Below are 24,637 nucleotides of genomic sequence, written 5' to 3'. Positions count from 1 at the left end.
CGAGGCGGGTGGATCACAAGGTCAAGAGATCAAGACCATCCTGGTCAACATGGTGAAATCCCGTCTCTACTAAAAATACAAAAAATGAGCTGGGCATGGTGGCACGTGCCTGTAATCCCAGCTACTCAGGAGGCTGAGGCAGGAGAATTGCCTGAGCCCAGGAGGCGGAGGTTGCGGTGAGCCGAGATCGCGCCATTGCACTCCAGCCTGGGTAACAAGAGCGAAACTCCGTCTCAAAAAAAAAAAAAAAAGAAAGAAATGAGCAAAAGATAGGAGCCGAAGACATTACGTGTTTGCTTTTTGCTGCTAACCAATTACTAGAACTATCTTCATTATCTGTGCAGCATGGGTTTTTAAAAATATTTTTTTCCTAAAGACATCTCTTTCTGGTAATAATAAATGTGATTTTCTTTTTAAAAAAAAGTTGGGCTTTTCTCTATATGCCTCTAAAGATTCTTAAATTGTTTCATATCTGATCAAGCTGAGACTTAAGAACTTCATTTTAAATTTGTCATAAAAGTTTACAATGTAGTGTTTTTTCAAAAAAGTCAACAAACTGCAAGCACCTGTTAATAAAGATCTTAAATAATTGTCAAAAAAGTTAAAATAAAAAATATAAACTTTATTTCTCAACGTAGACTTTGCCAAGTTCAGGACACTTTTGTAAGCAATGATACCAGCCATTTAGTTCATCTCTAAAGAACTGAGGGTCCTGGGAACGTAACCATGTCAGTGCAGTCTCTTTTACATTATTAACTGAAGAAAAATAGATGTACTTTTACGATTTTTTAAAAGATTAGGAAATGAAAGGAAGGCAGAAGGAGGCAAATCAGGACTGTAAGGTGGATGCCTAATGATTTCCTTTTGAAATTCTTATTTATTTATTTCGTTGTTTCTTGAGGCAGGGCCTCACTCTGTAGCCCAGGCTGGAGTGCAGGGGCACAATCACGGTTTACCACAACCTCTACCTCCCAGCCTCAAGCAATTCTCCCACCTCAGCCTTCAGAGCAGCTGGGACGGCAGGCATGTGCCACCACGTCTGGCTATTTTTTTGTAGAGATAGGGTTTCACCATGTTGCCCAGCCTGGTCCCTAATTCCTGGGCTAAGCAAATCACCCGCCTTGGCCTCCTAAAATGCTGGATCACAGGCATGAGCCAACGCGTCCAGCCTGTTGAAACTCGTGTTTGTACAATTACCCTTTTTGATGAGAGGAATGAACAGGAGCATTGTTGTGGTGGAGAAGGACTCGCTAGTGAAGATTTTCCCGGCATTTTCTGCTAAAGCTTCGACTAGCTTTCTCAGAACGCTCCCATCATAAGCAGACGTTATCATTCTTTAGCCCTCCAGAGAGCTAACGAGTAAAATACCTTGAGCATCCAAAAAAACTGTTGCCATGACCTTTGCTCTTGACTGGTCCACTTCTGCTGTGACTGGACCACTCCGCCTATTGGTAGCCATTGCTTTGATTGTGCTTTGTCTTCAGGATCATACTGGTAAAGCCATGGTGCATCTCCTGTTATAATTCTTCAAGGAAGTGCTTCAGGTTCCTGATCGCACTTGTTTCAAATTTCCATTGAAAGCTCTTCTCAATCGTTTTGTAGCTCCTGAGCATGGTGATTGGGTGTTCATGCTCATATGTGAAATGTACCACCCTTGAATCTTGTTACAACATCACACATTACCTGTCTGACATGGAAACAAACAAACAAAAAATGCTGTGCTCTCTTGTCTGCAGCTGATCTGAATGCAACTGTTTTGGCATCCATCACATGAAAAGTTTGCTCAACTTTAATTTTTTCTGTTAGAATTGTGTAAGCTGAGCCATCTATGGTGTTGGCTATTCTTTCTGCTGTTAATCAATGATCCTCTTCAATTAGGGTACAAATAAGGTTAATTTTTTCATTGAAAATTGATGTGAATGCTCTGTCGCTTCAGGTTTCATCTTTAATATCATCTTGTCCTCTCTTAAAATGAGTTATCTATTTGCAAACTGCTGATTTCTTTGGGGCATCATCCTTATAAACTTTTTGCAAAGCACTGTTAAAAGAAAAACTTCAGCCTAATTAAATTTAAAGGAGTTTAATTGAGCAATGAACAATTTGAAAATTGGGCGGCCCCCAGAATCACAGCAGATTCAGGGAGACTCCAGAGGTGCTTCATGGTCAGAACAAATTTGTAGACAAAAAAAAAAGTGATGTACAGAAAGCAGAAGTAAGGTACAGGAACAGCTGGATTGGCTACAGGTTGGCGTTTGCCTTATTTGAGCACAGTTTGAACACTCAGCAGTGTGTAAGTGGTTGAAGTATGGCTGCTGGGACTGGCCAAGACTCAGCGATTGTTACAGGCACATATTCCTAAGTTAAGTTTTCAATCTCATCAACCTATTAAGTTAGGTTACGGTTTATCCATAAGGATTCAGATATAGAAGTACGGGGTCCTTCTCAGGCCACGTTTAGTTTGCTTTAAGAGCTCAGTAATTTCACCATTCTTCCACCCAAGCTTCACCGTAAAGCTTCCATTTGTCCACCATCAAGTGTCACCATTGATGTTTGTTCTTGTTTCAATTTTAGCAGAATTTATTTTGCTCTGAAAATCAAACTGATCTCTTATCCTTCTTAGTGTTTCAGACTAGATCCCATTCAGACATGTTATAACAAGTAAGTACAAGTTTATTTTGGTGCAAAAAATTTTCGAATCCATGCATAGTTTTTCGTTTTTTTCTTTTTTCTTTTGAGACAGAGTCTCACTCTGTTGCCCCGGCTGAAGTGCAGTGATGCCATCTCAGCTCACTACAACCTCCACCTCCCAGGTTAAAGCGATTCTCCCGCCTCCAACTCCCGAGTGAGTAGCTGGGATTACAGTCGGTCACCACCACTCCCAGCTTATTTTTGTATTTTTAGTAGAGAAGGGGTTTTGCCATGTTGGCCAGGTTGGTCTTGAACTCCTGACCTCAGGTGATTCATCTGCCTCAGCCTCCCAAAGTGCTGGGATTACAGGTGTGAGCCACTGTGCATGGCCAGGTTTTTCATAATGTGCATTTTCCATGAACATTCTTAAGGCCCCTCATATATAACAGAATTTTCTTCCTTTTTTTAGACTAAATAATTTTCCATTGTATTCATATTCCACATTTTCTTTTTCCATTCATTTACCAATAAACACTGTGTTGCTTCCAACTCTTGGCTATTGTGAAGTAATACTTCTAGGAACATGGGTGTACAGATATTTGTTTGAGTCTCTTCTCTTAATTATTTTGGATATTTATATTCAGAGTAGAATTGCTGGATCATATAGTATGTTTAGGTATAAATTTTTGAGGAACCACCATATTGTTTCCATAGCAGCTGTACCATTTTACATTCCCAATAGCAGTACGCAGTGTTCTGATTTCTTTACATCCTTGCCAACACTTGTTATTATCTGTCTTTTTTATCATGGCTATCCCAGTGGGTGTGTATCTCATTGTGGTTTTGATTTGTAGATCCCCAATAATAATGATCTTGAACAGCCTTTTGTGTGCTTATTGACTTATCTACTGTGGAGAAATGTCTGTTCAGATCCTTTGCACATTTTTGAATTGGGTTTTCTTTTTATTATCAAGTTATAAGAGTTTTAAATGTGTTTAAATGTTTTGGATACAAGTGTTTATCAGATATAAGATTTGCAAATATATTCTTCCATTCTAAGGGTTGTCTACTTTCTCAATAGTGTCCTTTGAAACATACGCATTTTAAATATTTATGAGGTCCCATTTATACTTTCTTTGGTTGATTGTGTCATATCTGAGAAACTGTTGCTTAATCTAAGGTTGTAAAGATTTACACCTATATCTTCTTTTAGGAATTTATTTATTTATTTATTTTTTTTTTGAGACAGAGTCTTGTTCTGTCACCAGGCTGGAGTGCAGTGGTGCAATCTCGGCTCACTGCTGCACCCTCCGCCTCCTGGGTTCAAGTGATTCTTCCGCCTCAGCTTCCCGAGTAGCTGGGACCACAGGCGCATGCCAAACGTCTGGCTAATTTTTGTATTTTTAGTAGAGACGGGGTTTCACCATGTTGGCCAGGATGGTCTCGATCTCTTGACCTCGTGATCCGCCCCCCTCGGAGTGCTGGGATTACAGGCCTGAGCCACCACGCCTGGCTCTTTTAGGAATTTTTATGGTTTAGTTTTTACATTTAGGTCTTTGGTTCATTATGAGTTTCACATTTGCATTGTATAAGATTTTTTAAAAAGCGTTGTTATAGTTTTCATTAGAGTAGTGTAACATACTAAACTCCACTAAACTTGGATGTGTTATCCATAATATCAAGCACATGTAGAGATTTTTGTCTTTTATTATCTCAATTTTATGGACATGAATGCTCACATTGTGATCTAGCTAGGACAGTGTAGTTATGCTCACTCCCCAAATGGGAAAAACGAAAGCAGAAAGGGTCAATGACTTGTCCAAGATCATGGTGCTTACAGGGAGTAAAGTAAGGCTCAGAACCCATGTCTTCTGCTCTCACTCCTGGCGCCTGTTTCCACTGCTCAGAACATGTTCAGGGAAAGAATTCTGAAGGGCATTACCAAGACGGCCACGGGGCTCATTTTTGAGAATATTTATGTTGTAAAAGAGGGGTTCTCATCAAAGAAGGACAACAGCAGTCCTGGAGATCTCGATAGGCACTTAATCTATATTATATCATTTAATCTTCATACTAACCCTTCAGGAAAGGGAGAAGAAAACTAAAAGCTACTACTGAGAGTAATTTGTTCATGAATACACACAAGGGAAGTAGGTGAACTGTAATTTGAACCTAGATCCTGGGGCCATCACTGCTCGTGGTGTACTCGGATGCAGTAAGAGGAAGTACTGAGTCTGGAGTCCTACCAGCAACATAACTTAAATATATATATATATGTGTGTGTGTGTGTGTGTGTGTGTGTGTGTGTGTGTATATGTGTATATATATGTGTGTATATATATGTATAGGCTGAGGTGCCTTTTTACCTCATTATGGCTGAGATTCTCAAGCAAGGCAAGCTGTATTGTCTTTGTTTTTTCATTATTAACTCAAATTCCCAAGTTTGTCAGTATTTATAAAAACATTCATGCACATACTATACACACAAATAGTTCTCTTTCTTTCCTTCCTTCCTTCCTTCTTTTCTTTTTTCTTCTTTTTTTTTTTTTTTTTTTTTTTTTTGAGATGGAGTCCCACTCTGTTGTCCAGGCTGGAGTACAGTGGCACGATTTCAGGATCTCAGCTCACTACAATATCTCCACCTCCTGGGTTCAATCAATTCTGCCTCAGCCTCCTGAGTAGCTGGGATTGCAGGCACAAGCCACTATGCCCAGCTAAGTTTGTATCTTTATTAGAGATGGGGGTCTCACCATGTTGGTCAGGCTGGTCTCGAACTCCTTGTCTCAGGTGCTCAAGTAATCTACTCGCCTCAGTCTCCCAAAGTGCTGGGATTATAGGTGTGACACACTGTGCCAGGCTCCCCTAACACACATTTTATCTTTAGTCATTGCAACTGTTTTCACAAAAATAATCCAACCCAATAATTGATAAATAGGCCACAGGACTAGAAATGGTCAAACCCGGTATTTCTAAAATGTTGCCATGTTTATTTTTCCTATGGTATTTTTAATAATTTTTATTTAAAAAAATTTTTGTGGGTACATAGTAGGAATATATATTTATGAGATACCTTAGATGTTTCTGTATTTTTGTTTAGGTTTTTCATGACTTAATGACCTTATCCATACCATAGTTCGTTTCTTTAAAAAAGAAAACAACACACACACAATCGTGTCATTTTAATGTGGAATAAGTGATTGCAGGAAATTTAATACCCCTGTGTTGCATGTTGCTATGGTTTGAATGATAGTATCCCCTCCAAAATTCAGTTGTAACATAATCCCCAATGCAACAGTATTAAGAGGTGTGGCCTCTGAGAGGTGATTAACTCATGAAGGTTCTGTTCTCATGAATGGGGTTAGTACCCTTATAAAAGGGTTCAAGGTTGAAAGAAGTGTTCTCTTGCTTTTCTATCCCTTCTACCATGTGAGGACACAGCATGCATCCCCTCCAGAGGATACACAACGAGGCACCATCTTAGAAACAGAGCTGTCCTCACCAGACACCAATGTTGGCACCTTGATCTTGGACTTCCCAACTTTTGAAACTGTGAGAAATAAATTCTTGCTGTCGGCTGTGCACGGTGGCTCATGCCTATAATTCCAGCACTTTGGGAGACTGAGGCAGGCAGATCACTTGAGGTCAGGAGTTCAAGACCAGCTGGCCAACATGGTGAAACCCAGTCTCTACTAATAATACAAAACTTAGCCAGGAGTGGTGGTGGGCATCTGTATTCCCAGCTACTCAGGAGGCAGAGGCAGGAGAATTGCTTGAACCCGGGAGGCAGAGGTTTCAGTAAGCTGAGATCACACCATTGCACTCCAGCCAAGATGACAAGAGTAAAACTCCAACTCAAAAAAAAAAATTATTATTGTCTATAAATTACCCAGTCTCAGATATTTTGTTATAGCAGCACAAACGGACACAGACATACGTGTAATCCTCCCATCACAGAGGGAGTCACTGAGGCACAGAAAAGTGGGCTAGATTCCTGATTCTTGTACTTGCTTGCCATTGTCTTTGGACAAATAATCAAGTTGTTGGGAGAATCAAGTAAGCCAATCATTGTAAAACCTCTCATAAATATTCAACAAAAAACTTTACTGAAGCTGGGCGCAGTGGCTCTTGCCTGTAATCCCAACACTTTGGAAGGCCAAGGTGGGCAGGTCACCTGAGGTCAAGCGTTCAAGACCAGCCTGACCAACATGGAGAAACCCCATCTCTACTAAAAATACAGAATTAGCCAGGTGTGCACATGCCTGTAATTCCAGCTACTCAGGAGGCTGAGGGAGGAGAATCGCTTGAACCCGGTAGGTGGAGGTTGCAGTGAGCCGAGAGTATGCCATCGCACTCCAGCCTGGGCAACAAGAGCAACACTCTGTCTCAGAAACAAACAAACAAACAACAAAAAAACACCTTACTGAAGAGTTAGGTGTGCTTTGGCTTCAGTCACACAGCTAAGTGCTAGATCTGGGGCTGGGATACAGCTCTTCAGGCTTTGGATTTATGAGAAGAATCACTTACAGTCTTTGTTTTAAACGCAGATTATCAGGGACATGCCTAAAAACACTGATTCAAACAGTAGTTCTGTTGTCGTGTGTACTGAAAACTGCCTCAGAATCAAACCAGGTTTGCCCTGGTCTAATGACACCTTGACTATCATGACATTCACAAAACTTTTGCTTCTCCCACTCTGATAACCTTCATGTTTTTAAATTTCTATTCTTTCATTCTCAAAGGGCTGACCTTTTCTTGATCTCATCTCCAAATTGATGATGAAGTGCAAGCTGCTGAAGCCCCCCCCCCCCCCCCCCCCCCCCCCCCGCCCAGGTGCTGACAAGGAGCAGGGTTTTAATCTTCTTAGAGAGCAGATCAGAGGGTGTTTAGAAGGCAAAGGAGAGGTTAAGCTAGCTCTGGAGGAAGGATTACTTTGTAAAATTGAACTTTCACCCTCCCTGCTCTCCCTCCTATCTTAGCATGGCAGCACCCAGTTACCTAAAGCACAAAGCTGGCAATAGCAATGCTACTTCCTTCTCCTCACACCCAGTGACTCACCCAATCCTTTCTTTTCCACACGTCTTGAGAGGTGGAGTGCATGCTGTCGCCTCTAATACTGCCTATGCTGTTGCGGTGGTGGTGGTAGTGGCTAGCTGATGGGTGCTAGCGGCTATTAGAAGGTCCTTACATCTATCAAATCATTTAGCCCTCAAAACAACCCTGTTATTATTTGCATTTTACAGATAAGAAACAGAGGCACAGAGAATTCAGTTACAAACCAACGTGCCTGAGATTATACAACTAGCCCCCCAACTCTGGATTCTTCCCATTGAGGCCATGGGGCTCCAGAGCCCCCTCTGCACCTCTCTAGCTACCAGTGCAGGCATCTCTCTCACGTCCTTTGCATGCCCCAAATAAGCTTCCTCCTGACTGGTTTCTAGGCTCTCATCTTGTCCCCTACCAATCCATTTTCCATATTTTTGTTCTAAAATACAAATAGAAACATGCCCTCTTTTTAGGTAAAACCCGACTCTTCCATTGCTCCAGTGGACTAAGCAAGTTCAACCCCTTCCCTGGATGGGCCTCTGTGTGGGCCTCTCAGTCTACTGCGTTTTAACTTTGTAGTTCCTGGAATTCACCCAAGTTGTCTTTTGACTGCTTAACTGTCCCATTCCTCCAACTCCCGTAAGTTCCTAGAGAAAAGGATTGGAGCTCAATTGACATTTGTTAAATGAATTTTTCAAAAGCAACAGTATTTTATTACTGGAAAGTGTTACAGACAGAAATCGTGAAATTTTCCCTTGGGCTTCTTTCAATTTCGTTGAATTCTCGTCCAGCACTGTCATAACGTTTGGATCAAGTACTTTATCACCTTGTAGTGTCACTGTTCCTTTCTGTATCCTTTCGAAGCCTCCTGTTACTCGTTTTCTAATTCACTCCCAGCCCATTGCACGATCTAGTGCGGAATGGATGAAAGAGCTGGGCAGAACAGTTCTTCAGCTGTCGGCCTAAATGACTAACTTCATGACCTCTCAAGGTCTCGCTCCGAGGTTGCATGCAGCTCAGCTTCCAACATGCGGGAGAGGCGTCCCGGGCTCACGAGGGATCGCGGGGCCCGGAGGTCGCGACGCGCAGGGGTCTGCTGCGGCCAGACTCTCGGGAAGAGGGAGGCGCCCGAGCAACGTGGGTTTCGGGAACCGTGAATATTTCACTTTGCATAGAGTCCCCTAGGGCAATGAGACCCAGAACCGAGGGCTTCTTCCCCACTGCCGGGGCCTCTCCCGTTCTCCACTCGGAACAAACAGCCTGCAGTCCCCGCAGCTGCAGCGCGGGCCGCGGAACACGCGACGGGCGCGGGGCCCGGGCGGGACTCGGGAGCTGCCGCTGCTCCCCCCGCGCTTCGGCGCCGGGCCTCTCCGCGCGGCCTCCTTTCTCCCGCCGGCTCAGCTGAAGGCGGCGGCGGAGGGGAAAGGCGCGGCCCCCACTCGGCGGCACCTCCTCCCCGGGCAGGCGCGGGCGGAGCCGGGCCCGCCTCAGCCGGCTGCGGCGGGAGCAACGCAGCGCGGCGCCGCGGGCAGCGAGCTCCGCATTCGAACCTCCCTCGCAAAGACAGTCTCCGCCCCACAATGCACTGCGGCGGGCAGCCTTTGAAAAAGCGGCGCGGCTCGTTCAAGATGGCGGAGCTCGACCAGTTGCCTGACGAGAGTGAGTAGCACCTCAAAGCACCCCCACTTCCAGCCCGCCGCCTGCTCCGCGGCTGCACCGGCCGGGACGGCCGGCCGTGCCCTCCGCTGGGCAGGTGGGCTGACTGCCAACTCCACCGTGGTCCCCTAGTCCTCCCACTCCGGTGTTGCCGCCGCGTCGCCGCCTTTGTTATGGTGTCTGTGTGTTGGTTTCTAGGGTTGTGTGAGCGCCAGGGCCGGAAACCGAGAGCCCGGGAGTCCAGCCTGTGCCGGGCGGAGGCGGTGGCTGCTTCCCTGGCCCGACTCCGGGCCCCGGCCGAGGTGGGGGTGAGAGCGGCCCCCGGGCGTGGGGGCTGTCCTCGCCGCCTGCACCACTCGCCCGGCGCGGAGAGACGCTCGCAGGGGTTATGTAACTCGCCTGTCCCGGGGCCGGGGGAGGGCTCGGGCTCGGCACGGGGTGGTCCACGGCCCCATCTTCTTGCCCCAGCCTCAAATGTTGTCCTGTCACAGCTCCTGCCTCTACGGGCACTTCTGATCTTCACTGTCCTCCCCGCCCCCCCACTGGGGTGTCCACCCCTAGAAGTGTTTCCGTGTCAGAGGGTTGGCCCCTTCCCCTGGGACCACAGGTGGCTGTGGACCTTTCCCGAGATCATCCAGCCCGGATACTTAGTGTTCAGGTAGCCCCCGTCCCGCAAGACTTTTTTCTGTATGTGTCTCAAGAGCCATGAAGGTACCTTTATTTTGCATGGATGTGGCCAACACAGCGTATGTGTGCAGTACCCTCCCTGACACCCACCCTAGGGCATTGCCTCTTTTAACCGTGTTTACTCACCCCGACATCTAAGACATGTATGCTCACTTGTGTTGAGTAAGTAAAAGCACCAGTTCCATAGTTTAAGGGCAATGGAACTTGATTTTGTAATTTACAGTATTGCATAAATTATATGAAAAGACAAATATGTTAATTACAAAAAGGTCCTGAATCCACATTCACTATTCAGTTTATACATACCTGTGAAAGACTCAGTCACTATTGAATCTATCTGTGCACATGGCAAATGGACTTTAAAAATGAGAACTCAACATACCACCGATTTCATTTTCTTTGTGAGGTCATGTATTATTAATAAGTTAAGTTATAAAGTTAAAACATTTGTGAAAGGCTCAATCACTGTTGAATCTATCTGTACACAAGGCAAATGGACTTTAAAAATGAGAACTCAGCATACTGCTGATTCCATTTTCTTTGTGAGGTCATGTATTGTTAATAAGTTATAAAGTTAAAAATTCAAGTTGCCAAGCTGGTGAAAAGTTGTATTAAAAATGTTTGTGTTTTAAATTTGATAGAAAGCAGCGCCAAGTCCCAAAGGAACTTTGTCCATGATGGAATTGTTTTCTTTTGTGATATCCCATAAGGTAGCCAAGCCACATGTGGCCATGGAACATTTCATGTGGCTAGAGGGATGGAGGATTGAATTTTGAATTTTATTTAATTTTAATTTGCATAGTCACATGTAGCTAGTGGCCACTATATTGGATAGGGCACAGCTGTTGACCAGCCATAAGTTGTATTGTTTATTTGTAGAATACAATTGATTGTGATTTAGAATGTTCCCAAATGAGTGTGGACCTACTAAGCACAGTGTACTTGTCATCCAAAAATGTTTTTCATCATCCTTGCTATCTTTATCATAAAGATGTCTTATCACCTCTTGGTGTCATGATCACTAGGGCCACTATTTTGGTTAATGAGAGGAGTTTTAAGTGGCTTTCTTACAATTGCCATTAGGGATATTTGCTTCATATCATTCCAACATTTATTGACAATTTACTGTGGTTCTTTGTAGGAACTTGAGATTTATACTAGGGTTCAAATTCCAGCTCCACTCTAAAATTAACATAACCTAATCACTTATATTGCTTTATGACGTCTCTGGTACATTGGTGTGTATTTGTGAAGCGTATGTCTTATTTAGCCAGACTTCAGCTTTGTTGAAACCAGGGATTTTCCTTCATTGTTTGTCATACAATGCCACAAGTTAAATATCCATAAATACTTGCTTTCTATGGAATTGAATACAAAGTAACAGGTATTATTAATGAAACTGGAGCAGGGTCTTGAAAAGGAAAATCGATTTCAATATGATACTGAAAATTGAAGTATGTTTTTTTGCCACATTTAGTCAAGGGGGCTAGCTAATACATTATGCAGTAGTTGATACAACATTATCAATAATGAAAGCTACCATTTATTGAGTATTTACTATGAACCAGATGTCATGCAAAGCATATTATATGTATTTGCTCATTTAATCTTCATTTCAGTTGTTGTAAGTACTCACGTTTTATATGAGGAAATCAAGGCTATCTTCAGCCCAGATCTTTCCTTAGCTCCTTTTTTGATGTCTTGCCTATTTCACATTTCTTCTTAGATGCTTCAAAGGCCCCTCAAACTGCACAGGTTCAAAATCCACCTCATTCCCACCCCAGGACAGATACTTCTGGCGATTCCTGTATTAATGAATGGTTACACTATGCAGTCACCTGGCAGGGCAGAAACCTAGAGATTATCTTGGGCACCTTCTTCTCTTTCTTTCTTTTTTTCCTTTTCCTTTTGAGACGGAGAGTGCAGTGGCTCGATCTTGATCTCCGCTACTGCAGCCTCCACCTCCCGGGTTCAAGCAATTATCCTGCCCCAGCCTCCTGAGTAGCTGGGATTACAGGCATGTGCCACCACACCCAGCTAATTTTTGTATTTTTAGTAGAGATGGGGTTTCACCATGTTAGCCAGGCTGGTCTTGAATTTCTGACCTCAGGTGATCTGCCCGCCTTAGCCTCCCAGTGTTGGGATTCCAGGTGTGAGCCACCACGCTGGGCCACTTCCCTCTCTTTCATTTCCCATATTTAAGCCTTTACTAAGTCTGTAAATTTTACCTTCTAAATCTCTATCAATTCTACTTATTTCTTACCATCACCATAGCCCAGACTGTCACCATTTCTTCTCTTTACCAATCACCTCAGCCTCTCATTAATTCAGCCACCTTCCCACAAACACAAAGCCAGAAGGATCCTTTCAAAATGAATATATGTCATCCTCCTGTTGCAAACCCTTTAGTAGCTACAAAACCCTTTGTGATCTGGCTGCTCCCTACCTCTCAGCTTCCTTTTGTACCACTTATTTCCTCATTATATCCCTTTGGGTTAAATTGGATCTTTTTATTCCCTGTACTCACCATTCTCCCCTTTTCTCCAGGGTCTTTGCACATTCTGTTTTCCCAACTTGGAATGCTCTTCCCCACACCTCCTTACTTTCAGTTCACTTCTAATTATCTTTTAGATTCCATTTTATGCTTCTTCAGAGAGCTATTTCCCATCCTTGATTAAATTATGTCTTCTTTAAATCTGTTTTTTGTTTTTTGAAGAGACAAGATCTCCCTTTGTTGTGCAGGCTTGAGTGCAGAGAGGCATGATCATGGCTCATTGCAGCCTTGATTTTCTGGACTCAGGAGATCCTCTGACATCAGTCTCCCCAGTAGCTGGGACCACAGGCATGTGCCACCATGCCCAACTAAGTTTTTTTTTCTTCTTCTTCCTGTTTTTTGTAGAGACGAGGTCTCCCTCTGTTGCTGGTCTCAAACTCCTGGCCTCAAGCGATCCTCTTGCCTTGACCTTCCAAAGTGCTGGGATTACAGGCTTCAGCCACAATGCAGGGCTCATGTTCTTTATTTTTTTAAAGATGGAGTCTTGCTCTGTCACCCAGGCTAGAGTGCAGTGGCGCAATCTTGGCTCACTGCAACCTCCACCTCCAGGGTTCAAGCAGTTCCACTGCCCCAGCCTCCTGAGTAGCTGGGATTACAGGTGTGTGTCACCAAGTCTGGCTAATTTTTGTACCTTTAGTAGAACCAGGCTGGTCTTAAACTCCTGACCTTAACTCATATGGCCTCCTAAAGTGCTGGGATTACAGGTGTGCCAATGTGCCAGGCCAGTACCCTTCTTCTTCAGTTTTTTTTTTTTTTTCTTTGAGACAGGGTCCTGCTATGTTACGCAGGCTGGAGTGCAGTGGCTATTCACAGGCTCGATCCCACTACTGACCAGCACGGGAGTTTCCGACCTGGGTGGGTTCACCCCTCCTTAGGCAACCTGGTGGTCCCCCGCTCCCGGGAGGTCACCATATTGATGCTGAACTTAGTGCAGACACCCGATCAGCATAGCGCACTACAGCCCAGAACTCCTGGGCTCAAGCACTCCTCCCACCTCAACCGCCTGAGTAGCTGGGACTACAGGCACGCGCCACCGTGCCCGGCCAGGGTCCGTGTTCTTTAAATTTTTTTTGTACTACTGTGTAACTTCCTAGTGGCAGCTATTACAGTTTCAGTTTTGTATTTGTTTATGTGATTGTTTGGTTAGTAGCCCCATCAGAGCAGGTATGGTTTCTGTCTTCCTAATTGCATTCCCAGCTCCATGCACAACACCTGGCTTACCTCTGATCTTTCAAGCCATTCTTCCCTATGCAAGCAGTCACCCCTCCTCCCTTCTCAGGACTTAACCTACTGTTTCTTCTGCCCAGACTCATTGCTTTGATTTCCTGCTCTCTCACAGCTAGTTTTTTAAGATGTTACCTCCTCAGAGAAACCTTCTGTACTCAAAAGTAAAGTAGTTAGTACTTAAAGTAGAATGATTCCCCCTCCCATCAATATCACCTTGTTTATTTCCTTTACCGTGAGCTGTAATTATTGTGTACTTGTTTATCATATATATGTCTCTTCCTACTAGAATTTAAGCTCCCTGCGAGCAGAGGCTTTGTCTGTCTTGTTTCTTGGGGTAACTAACCCTACCCCCTAACAGAGCTTATGGTAGGCATTCAATAAAATTTTTTTCCACATGGGTAATGTGCTGACTTTTAACAAGGTTTTAGGGAGTCATATCTCACACATGAGTATGAAAACCCAATCATCATGCTTATGAACTACAAAAGGGTAGAATCTTTGGGATTAATGAACACTCCTTGTTAGAGCAAGATTCTAATTTAATCAGATTTGCCTGACTTAAAAATCCATATTCTTTTTTTTTTTTGAGATGGAGTTTCGCTCTTGTTACCCAGGCTGGAGTGCAATGGCACGATCTCGGCTCACCGCAACCTCCGCCTCCTGGGTTCAGGCAATTCTCCTGCCTCAGCCTCCTGAGTAGCTGGGATTACGGGCACACGCCACCATGCCCAGCTAATTTTTTGTATTTTTAGTAGAGATGGGGTTTCACCATGTTGACCAGGATGGTCTCGATCTCTCGACCTCATGATCCACCCACCTCGGCCTCCCAAAGTGCTGGGATTACAGGCTTGAGCCACCGCACCCGGCTAAAATCCATATTCTTAAGCTATTATTATTTTTAAAAGGTGGGGTGGGGCGGGGGATCCCACCGCCATTAACCTTTTTTTTTTTTTTTTTGATTGCTCAAGAAATAATACTAACAGCATTGTATCAAAATTCACTGTGTAATATGTGCATTGTTCTATGCACTTTTACATATATTAACTCATTTAATCTTCATTTTACAAATGAAGAAACAGTAGCACAGAGAGACAAAGTAACTTGCTTAAGGTAACATGCAAGAAAGTGTCAGGACCAAGATTGAAACCTATTCTCTTAACCACTATGCTATCCTGCATCTAGAAAAAGGAAAAAATGCCTGGGTGCAGCGGCTCATGCCTTTAATCGCAGCACTTTCGGAGGCCAAGCCGGGTAGATCACCTGAAGTCAGGAGTTTGAGACCAGCCTGGCCAACATGGCGGCTTTAGCAAGATTTTATGTCATTCACTCTCCATGACTTTACTGCCTTTTGTCATTAAGCTTCATTTGCTGTACAGAAGCTGTTATGGTATCCTGTTAACTATTGTTCATATTTAGGCAAGAGAGTAGGGTGAAAGTAAGTGTCTTTAGTGTTAATAGGTGTCTGTTTTACAGGTCTCTTATACTGACCTGTGGAGGAAAAAGTCAGTTGAGGTTTAGTGATCTGAGATGCATAGTGTTTAAGGATCTGAGATGAAGTGATTCATAACTGCCATACTTTATCTGTTGCTTCTCATTTTAAGTCTATTATCCATTTATATGAGATGTAAATCATAGCTGCCTTTGTTAAATAGCAAGGAGGATTAATCTATCCTGTCTGATTTTTGTTCCTAGTTCATGTTCTTTTTATTTAATCCCCTGAGATGATCCTTAATTATTATTTTTCAGATGACTTGGACTTTGCAATGTATACATTCAGTTCTGAGATTTTTTAATTTAGTGGTTTCTTTCTCTCAAAAAACTTCTTTTTCTATTGATTCTTCTGCTTTCCCTACCCATAGATCCTATCATTCATTCACACCAGAACCTGTAGCGTGATGTTTCTCCAAGTGGGTTACCTGCAACAGAATCCCCTGTTATTTATTAATAATATAGATTCAGTATAGATTGTACGTGTATGAGGAGCTTCCTGGTTATTCTAAATTATTTTGTATTTTTTATTTTTTTGAGACAGAGTCTTACTCTGTCTCCCAGGCTGGAGTGCAGTGGCGTGATCACAGCTCACTGCAGCCTCAACCTCCCAGGCTCTAGCAAGCCTCCCACATCAGCCTCCTGAGTAGCTGAGACTGGAGGATGCCCAGTGAATTTTAAAAATTTTTTAAGAGTTAGGGTCTCCCTGTGTTGCCCAGGCTGGTCTCGGACTCCTGGGCTCAAGCGATCCTTCCCACCTTGGCCTTCCAAAGCACTGGGATTACAGGTGTCAGCCATCACACCTGACCTCTAATGTAAACTAAAGTTTGTTTTATCCAGTGGACCCCTCCAGCTTTATTCTAGCCCATCTTGGCTGTTCTGTATTCCTTTCTCCAGCTTAGATCTTGAAGTATTGCATTCTAGACTTTCAAGGGACTTATTGCTTGCTCTGACAGTCCCTGAATCATTTCCATTGTCTGTTTTTCCAGTCCATTACTGTATCAGTCTTTGCCTCAATAGGTATCAGTGTCCTTTCTCCTTTCTTCCAGCACCACAGCATGCCTGGATGAGGATCCAAAATTACCTCTGTCCCCACTCTTCTTCTTTCTTCACTTTATTCTTCTGGAATGGTCTCCAATTTTCACAACCTCAGCAAGACTCTCATATGTCTCTCTCCACTTCTTTCTTTCTCTGAGTTCTGTTCTATAGTTTGAATTGTCTGCTAGATATTTCTAATTGCACATTCCATCATCTCTTCAAACTGAACGTTACTAAAACTAAATGGATCACTTTTGCCCCCAAACCAAGTTCTTTTTCCCTCATTTCTAAATGAAATAATTATTAATATGTTTTATTTTTAATTGCAGGCTCTTCAGCAAAAGCCCTTGTCAGTTTAAAAGGTAAGAAGTATAGCATTTTTTAGATATACCATAGCTAGAAGTCTATTTTATTAAATTAATTTGGATATAGTGTTTCCATTTTCCTTCTAAGTTATAATTCATTATAGCTTTTCAGTCTTTGTTTTTACTGATAACCTTAAGTTAATATGCTTTTATAGGAGAATTGATCCTCAGTTGTTAAAAATTATTTTTAAAAATTTCTGAAATTATTGATTAAAAAACTCTAATTAAACATTCCATAAATATCTTGTTTACGTTAAAGGCATTTGTTAAACAACTGTGCTGAGCTATATGTTTGCATAATTGTTTGTTTCTTTTTGAGATCGTCTCTCTCTGTCGCCCAGGCTGGAGTGCAATGGTGCAGTCTTGGCACGCTGCAACCTCTGCCTCCCAGGTTTAAGTGATTCTTGTGCCTAAGCCTCCTAATTAACTAGGATTACAAGCATGTGCCACCATATCTAGCTAATTTTTGTATTTTTAGTAGAGATGGGATTTCTCCATGTTGGCCAGGCTGGTCTCAAACTCCTGGCCTCAAGTGATGTGCCCACCTTGGCCTCCCTAAGTGCTGGAATTACAGACGTGAGCCACGGTGCCCAGAAGAATTTTTCTTTATTTTTTGAGACAGGGTCTTGATCTGTCATCCAGGCTAGAGGGCAGTGATGTGATTATGGTTTACTGCAGCCTAGATCTCCTGGGCTCAAGTGATCCTCCTGCCTCAGCGTCTAATGTAGCTGGGACCACAGGTACATGCCACCATGTCCAGCTATTTTCTTTATTTTTTTGTAGAGAAGAGGTTTCACTTTGTTGCCCAGGCTGGTCTTAAACTCCTAGGCTCAAGCAATCCTGCTGCCTCGGCTTTGCAAAGTACTGGAATTATGGTTGTGAGACACCACACGTGGCCTATAATAGTTTATTTTTAAGAACTTTGCTTTCTCCGGGCACAGTGGCTCATGCCTGTAATCTTAGCACTTTGGGAAGCTGAGGCGGGTGGACTACTTGAGCTCAGGAGTTCGAGACCAGCCTGGCTAACATGGTGAAACCCCATCTCTACTAAAAATACAAAAATTAGCCAGGAGTGGTGGCAGGCTCTTGTAATCCCAGCTACATGAGAGGCTGAGGCAGGAGAATTGCTTGAAGCTGGGAGGCAGAGGTTGCTATGAGCCTAGATCGCACCACTGCGTTCCAGCCTGGGTGACAGAGTGAGACTGTCTCAAAACAAAACAAAAGTATTGCTTTCTAAGTAATAATGCCTTAAAATAAAGGAATGATTCTAAGAAAAAGTTTGACATGTTCCTTGGTCTCACTATTTCTTTTGGCAGGTACATTAGACTAACCCTTTTAACATAGTCTCTTTAAAATTTTACCTCTTGATTAAGATTTTAATAGGTAAATACATTTGGAACCAAGCTAAGTATTCTCAAAGGTTCATAAGTACTTTTGGTCTTCAAAGCTACTTTGCTGTACTTTGGATTTGTGATTTACCAAATTAAATCCTTTTTGCTTGAGAAGACCACTTGTCTTCCAGAATGCCGCAATTTCTTTTCCTAGCAGGATCAACTCCATCCCATCTCTGTTCTTTTGTGATCCTTAAAAAGTATTCCATTATTCTGTTTCTCCCAATATTAAACTCATTTCTCTCTCTCTCTCTCTCTCTCTCTCTCTCTCTCTCTCTCTCTTTCTCTCTCTCTCTTTTTGAGGCGGGGGAGACTGAGTCTTGATCTGTCATTCAGGCTGGAGTGCAGTGGCGCAGTATCCTGGCTCACTGCAACCTCCAGCTCCTGGGTCAGTCCATTTTCATGCCTCAGCCTCCTGAGTAGCTGGGACGACAGGTGTGCATCAACATGCCTGGCTAATTTTTGTATTTTTTGTAGAGATGGGGTTTCACCATGTTGGCCAGGCTCGTCTCCAACTCCTGGCCTCAAATGATCCACCCATCTCAGCCTCACAGTATTGAGATTATAGGCATGAGCCATTGCACCTTGCCTAATTTTCTTTTTATATATCAAATGTTTCATATATTAAAGCAGAAAATATTTAGAAATATGCCCTAAATACAGGCCCAGGATTGTGACTCATTCCTGTGAACTCAGCACTTTGAGAGGCCAAGGTGAGAATCACTTGCTGTCGGGAGTTCCAGACCAACCTGGCCAACATGTAGAAACTCTGTCCCTACTAAAAATACAAAAATTAACCAGGCACGATGGCACACACCTGTAATTCTTCTATTGAGGAGGCTGAGGCAGGAGAACTGCTTGAAACCAGGAGGCAGAAATAGCAGTGAGCCAAGATTGTGCCACTCCACTCCAGCCTGAGTGATGGAGCAAGTACTCTGTCTCACAGAAAAAAAAAATGCTCTAAATTCAAGGTTAGAAAGGGCTTTTTCCATTTTTTATTTTTCCCATGCTTTCAGAATTGTACCAAAAATTATGAGATCATTCTTGGCAAATTGGAATGGAGAAATTATTAAAAATCCAAAAAGAAAGAAAAAAAATTACATGTTTCAGTGTGGACATTTAATACTTTCAAGATGCATTGCTTTATCAAATTATTTAGAGAGTTTGAAAGAAAAATATACAGAAGCGCTTTTTCATATATAGTAGACTAAAATTACTATGTTCAGTATATTTTTTTCGTATTGGTAAATATTTTAGATATATGGCTATTATTAAAAAGACAGTATTCATAGTGTGAAATCCTTTGAACTCAGCCAAAATTTTATGAGTATTATTTATTACAGAGGGAAGCTTATCTAACACATGGAATGAAAAGTACAGTTCTTTACAGAAAACACCTGTTTGGAAAGGCAGGAATACAAGCCCTGCTGTGGAAATGGTAAGGAGTGAGTTTTTCTTACAGTTTAGAATAATTATAGCTAAGTTGTCTATATTACTGTCATGTGTAAATTCTTGCAGCACAGTAAAATTTTATAAGCTTTTTTCCCAACCTCAAGTGTCATTAGGCACTATTTGATCTTATTTAGGTAAATTCATCTGTAGCCAGTGATAATCTGGTTATCATTAGCATTTGTTCAATAATTGTATAATAGTTTCTTTAATTAGGGAAAAAAACCCTACAACTTATATTTTCATTAGATATGTAAAAAATTTTACATGGCTTTGTTACCTGCAAAGTATCAAAGTAGTAAGGTATCAAAATCTTGTATAGCCAAAAAGAAAAAAAAAATCCTTGTGTAGGTCAAAGGTAAGTGCATTTAGAAGTGGGAAGTAGAGATGAGCATATAACTGACATGACTAACAGTTTTAGGAACTCTTTTTCTCTCCTGCCCTACCAGGTAACCAGAAGGTTTTAAGGGTCTGTCATAAAATAGTCCCAGGGTTGGGATAGACAGCAGCAGTCACTTTAGCCTGGCCAACTTACCACAGTGAATGTGAGGGGCTTTCCTTACTATGTAATTCCATCATCTTCATTCCCTTCCTCTTCTCTGCTTGTGGTCATAGAAGGGGGGCAGTGTAGAACAGACTTCATGTCAGGGGTTCATGTTTAGAGTATCAAGACTGAGTGGGTTTAATTTCTTTTTGTTTTTCTTTTTCTGAGATGAGGTCTCGCTCTGTCACCCTCTGTCTTCCAGGCTCAAGCGAGCCTCCCCACTCAGCCTCCCAAATAGCTGGAACTACAGGTGTGTGCCACCATGTCCGGCTAATTTTTTAAATTTTTTTTTGTAGAGATGGGGTCTCCTTATGTTGCCCAGGCTAGTACCTGGGCTCAAGTGATGTTCCTGCCTTGGTCTTCCAAGGTGCTGGGATTATGGGCATGAGCCACTGTGCCCAGCCAGAGTGGATTTGATTTCAAGGGTTCATATACCTGAGTGGATGCTGCCCATATGTTGTTAGCCCTCTGCACCTGTTTCTCTTCCAAATAGGCATGAGTGATGGGAGAAGGCTTTGAAAAGGATGTGGATCTTAGATATCATTTCTGTTTCTGTTAATGAAACCTCTGAACCTAGGGCGAACTGTAAAATTTTTCCTACTACAGACCCTTAAGTGTATGATGTATATTTGGTACTTAAACAATTTTTCTAGTTCTGTGGGTAATTGTCAGATAGCTATCATTATGTATCTTGTATTCTTATTTATAGATGAAAATTTGGTTAACAATTTTTGTCAACAGATCTAGTATAATAGTATACATATTTAGGCTTACTCTTCTAGAGTGATTTAGAATCTTTGGCCTAGCCCAACCCTATGCAGCAGATGTATCATGTCACACACCCAGTTGGTATTAACCCAAGCACCAACATAATTTGAACTGGAATTTACAGAACTTATTTTCCTATCATCACTGTCCAAGGCTGCCAGTGTACTAAGGAGACTTGGAGTTCAAGTTTTACTTTATATACCAGCTAGGTGTTTCATTCATAAGCAACTTGCATAAATACCTCTTACTGCTTTCTAAATCTGAGATTTTATATTTGGCTTTGTGTGCTTTGCGTTGCCCATACTTTATCCTTCCATACTGCTGATAATCCAGAGTTAGCTCAGTTTTCCAAGTATAAAATTGTATTTTGGAACAAAAATGGGAGGGTTCAGTTTTTCATTAAATGAAAACATTTCTATCATAGCCTTTCAGAAATTCAAAACGAAGTCGACTTTTTTCTGATGAAGATGATAGGCAAATAAATACAAGGTCACCTAAAAGAAACCAGAGGGTTGCAATGGTTCCACAGGTATGTGTGTGCTAAAATTTTGTTTCATTGGAAAGGAAGTAAGCAAATGCTCAACCTAATAAAGTTTATATTCTGTTACATTTTGAGTAACAAGTTCTTTAAATCAGTACTGCTACTCTGGTCCTGTTTTAGTTACCTAGAAAACCTTATATTTTTAAAATCAACTTTAAAACAATAGAAAAGAAAGCCAGTTATCAGCCCTACAAATGCACACTTTTATTTTAAGCATGGAGATAGTGGAGGAATTTGACAACATGGAATCAATTTGTAGGTTTGCACAGAAATAAGAGGGAAAAAATGTTTTACTTAGTCACTAAGAGAAGTATGTTGAAGACTTCCTTTATCCAAGAGAGAAAATTTTTTTTTTGAGACAGAGTCTCGTTCTGTCGCCGAGGCTAGGGTGCAGTGGCCTGATCTCGGCTCACTGCTACCTCTGCCTCCCAGGTTCAAGTGATTCTTCTGCCTCAGCCTCTTGAGTAGCTGGGATTACAGGCGCACACCACCATGCCCAGCTGATTTCTGTATTTTACTAGACACGGGGTTTCACCATGTTGACCGGGCTGGTCTCGAACTCCTGAGCTCAAGTGGTCCACCCGCCACAGCCTCCCAAGTACTGTGATTACAGGTGTGAGCCACCTAGCCCAGCTGAGAGGAAAATATTTAGCATGAAGTCTTATCTCCTTATTTATTTTTGACATTTAAAAACTCACAGTGGGCTGGGCACATTGGCTTATGCCTATAATCCCAGCACTTTGAGAAGCCTTGGTGGGTGCATCACTTGAGGCCAGGAGTTCAAGACCAGCCTGGCCAACATGGTGCAAAGCCCTGTCTCTACTAAAAATACAAAAAAATCTAGCTGGGCTTGGTGGTACATGCCTGTAATTTCAGCTATTTGGGAGGCTGAGGCATGAGAATCATTTGAACCCAGGAGGTGAAGGTTGCAGTGAGCCAAGATTATGCCACTGTACTCCAGCCTGGGTGACAGAGCAAGACTCTGTCTCAAAAAAAAAAAAAAGTAGTGGACCTGTAAAAATCAAAGGAATGAAAACTGGTTAGGAAAATGCTAACTTTAAAGGTAATGTAATTTTTTTCTTCCGATATAATCATTCCCTACTTCTCTTTCATTATTTTCCAAAGTCTTACAAAACAAGATTTTCTAATACAGGTATTGATCGACTTATGACCTATGCAACTTACGACCATTCGACTTTACGACCACAATCGCTAGCCACGACTGCTCCGCATCTGGCAGCTCAAACGTTGCCCAGCTGGGCGTACGACAGTGCGGACCAGCTTCTGGCAGCACTGCCATCTCCGCGTGCACCATTTCAACTGTACATGTAGCCTACTCAACTTACGACCAAATTGTGTTACAACCATTCCGCGGTCCCGACCGTGGTCGTAAGTCGAGTACTCGCTGTATAATGGATGATAGAGGTAATTTTCTCAAGGTTGTGTTTTTTTTTTTTTCTTTTTGAGATGGAGTTTCACTCTTGTTGCCCAGGCTGGAGTGCAATAGCACACTCTCAGCTCACTGCAACCTCCGCCTCCCAGGTTCAGGTGATTTTCCTGCCTCAGCCTCCCGAGTAGCTGGGATTATAGGCATGCGCCACTATGCTCAGGTAATTTTGTATTTTTAGCAGAGATGGGTTTCTCCATGTTGGTCAGGCTGGCAGGCTGGTCTCGAACTCCTGACCTCAGGTGATCCACCCACCTTGGCCTCCCAAAGTGCTGGGAGGCGTGAGCCACTACATCTGGCCAGGTTTTTTTTTTTTTCCCATACCACAATGGCATGATCTCGGCTCACTGCAACCTCCACCTCCCAGACTGAAGCGATTCTTGTCCCTCAGCCTCCTGAGTAGCTGGGACTATAGGCACACACTACCACACCTGGCTAATTTTTGTATTTTTAGTAGAGACAGGGTTTTGCCATGTTGGCCAACCTGGTCTTGAACTCCTGACCTCAAGTGATCTGCTTGTCTTAGCCTCCCAAAGTGCTGGAATTACAGGCATGAGCCACCACACCCGACTCAAGGATTTAGCATTAAATAAATTAAAAGCATGACTAGCAATCTACCAATAAAAACTCTTACATGCCTTATGATAATTTTAAACAGGAAAATATGTTCATGTTCTGTAGAATGAACAGAAACGTATCTTGAAGTTTAAAAAAAGTTGTCAAAGACAAGTGCACATGAGCATCTAAAAATTTGATCTTGTAATCCCAGCACTTTGGGAGGCCAAGGTAGGCAGATCACTTGATGTCAAGAGTTTGAGACCAGTCTGGCCAACATGGCAAAATGCTATTTCTTTTTTTTTTTTTTTTTTTTTTTTTTTTTGAGACGGAGTTTCACTCTTGTTACCCAGGCTGGAGTGCAATGGTGCAATCTCAGCTCACCGCAACCTCCGCCTCCTGGGCTCAGGCAATTCTCCTGTCTCAGCCTCCTAAGTCACTGGGATTACAGGCACGCGCCACCACGCCCAGCTAGTTTTTTGTATTTTTAGTGGAGACGGGGTTTCACCATGTTGACCAGGATGGTCTCGATCTCTCGACCTCGTGATCCACCCGCCTCGGCCTCCCAAAGTGCTGGGATTACAGGCTTCAGCCACCGCACCCGGCCGGCAAAATGCTATTTCTATAGTGAATACAAAAATATAGTTGGACGTGGTGGTACACACCTGTAATCCCAGCTACTCACTTGAACCTAGGAGGCTCACTTGAACCTGGGAGGCAGAGGTTGCCCTGAGCCAGGATCACGGCTGTGCACTCCAGCATGGGTGACAGAACAAGACTCTGTCTCAAAAAATAAATTAATTAAAATAAATTAAAGAATAATAGTAATTTGATCTTGTTGAAACCAAAATGCAATGTGTATTTCTTGGCTAAGTTAGCTGTTGAATACAAGGTTGAATGAATATAAGAAATAGTTAAATAACAATTTTGTTAGGCCGGGCGCGGTGGCTCAAGCCTGTAATCCCAGCACTTTGGGAGGCTGAGGCGGCTGGATCACGAGGTCAAGAGATCGAGACCATCCTGGTCAACATGGTGAAACCTTGTCTCTACTAAAAATACAAAAAATTAGCTGGGCATGGTGGCGCGTGCCTGTAATCCCAGCTACTCAGGAGGCTGAGGCAGGAGAATTGCCTGAACTTAGGAGGTGGAGGTTGTGGTGAGCCGAGATCACGCCATTGCACTCCAGCCTGGGTAACAAAAGTGAAACTCTGTCTCAAAACACACACGCACGCACACACACACACACACACACACAC

The 24,637-nt window shown here is 42.8% G+C and overlaps 1 protein-coding gene and 2 non-coding genes across 4 annotated transcripts in view; 2 read left to right on the top strand and 1 right to left on the bottom strand.

The window, feature by feature from the left end:
• Positions 1 to 1,590: 1,590 nt before the first annotated feature.
• On the top strand, positions 1,591 to 1,693 carry LOC120362124 (small nucleolar RNA U13). The gene has a single exon (XR_005578118.1). It is a non-coding gene; the product is annotated as a small nucleolar RNA U13 (small nucleolar RNA).
• A 7,250-nt stretch (positions 1,694 to 8,943) lies between these two features.
• LIN9 (lin-9 DREAM MuvB core complex component) overlaps positions 8,944 to 24,637 on the top strand; it is a 77,290-nt gene continuing 61,596 nt past the window's right edge. The window contains exons 1-4 of one of the 2 annotated variants that reach the window (XM_039464251.2): positions 8,944 to 9,330; positions 16,651 to 16,683; positions 19,421 to 19,515; positions 21,263 to 21,367. In XM_039464251.2, the coding sequence (XP_039320185.1) occupies positions 9,252 to 9,330; positions 16,651 to 16,683; positions 19,421 to 19,515; positions 21,263 to 21,367 (312 nt within the window). In that variant the 5' untranslated portion in view covers positions 8,944 to 9,251. The remainder of the gene's footprint in view (positions 9,331 to 16,650; positions 16,684 to 19,420; positions 19,516 to 21,262; positions 21,368 to 24,637) is intronic. The other variant, XM_039464252.2, reaches the window with a different exon arrangement.
• Positions 14,184 to 14,286, bottom strand: LOC120362123 (small nucleolar RNA U13). The gene has a single exon (XR_005578116.2). It is a non-coding gene; the product is annotated as a small nucleolar RNA U13 (small nucleolar RNA).

The sequence above is a fragment of the Saimiri boliviensis genome, chromosome 14 (genome assembly GCF_048565385.1).
Source record: "Saimiri boliviensis isolate mSaiBol1 chromosome 14, mSaiBol1.pri, whole genome shotgun sequence".
Taxonomy (NCBI): Eukaryota; Metazoa; Chordata; class Mammalia; order Primates; family Cebidae; genus Saimiri; species Saimiri boliviensis.
The sequence above is the reverse complement of the archived record's forward strand: the minus strand, read 5'-3'. Positions and strand labels throughout refer to the sequence as shown.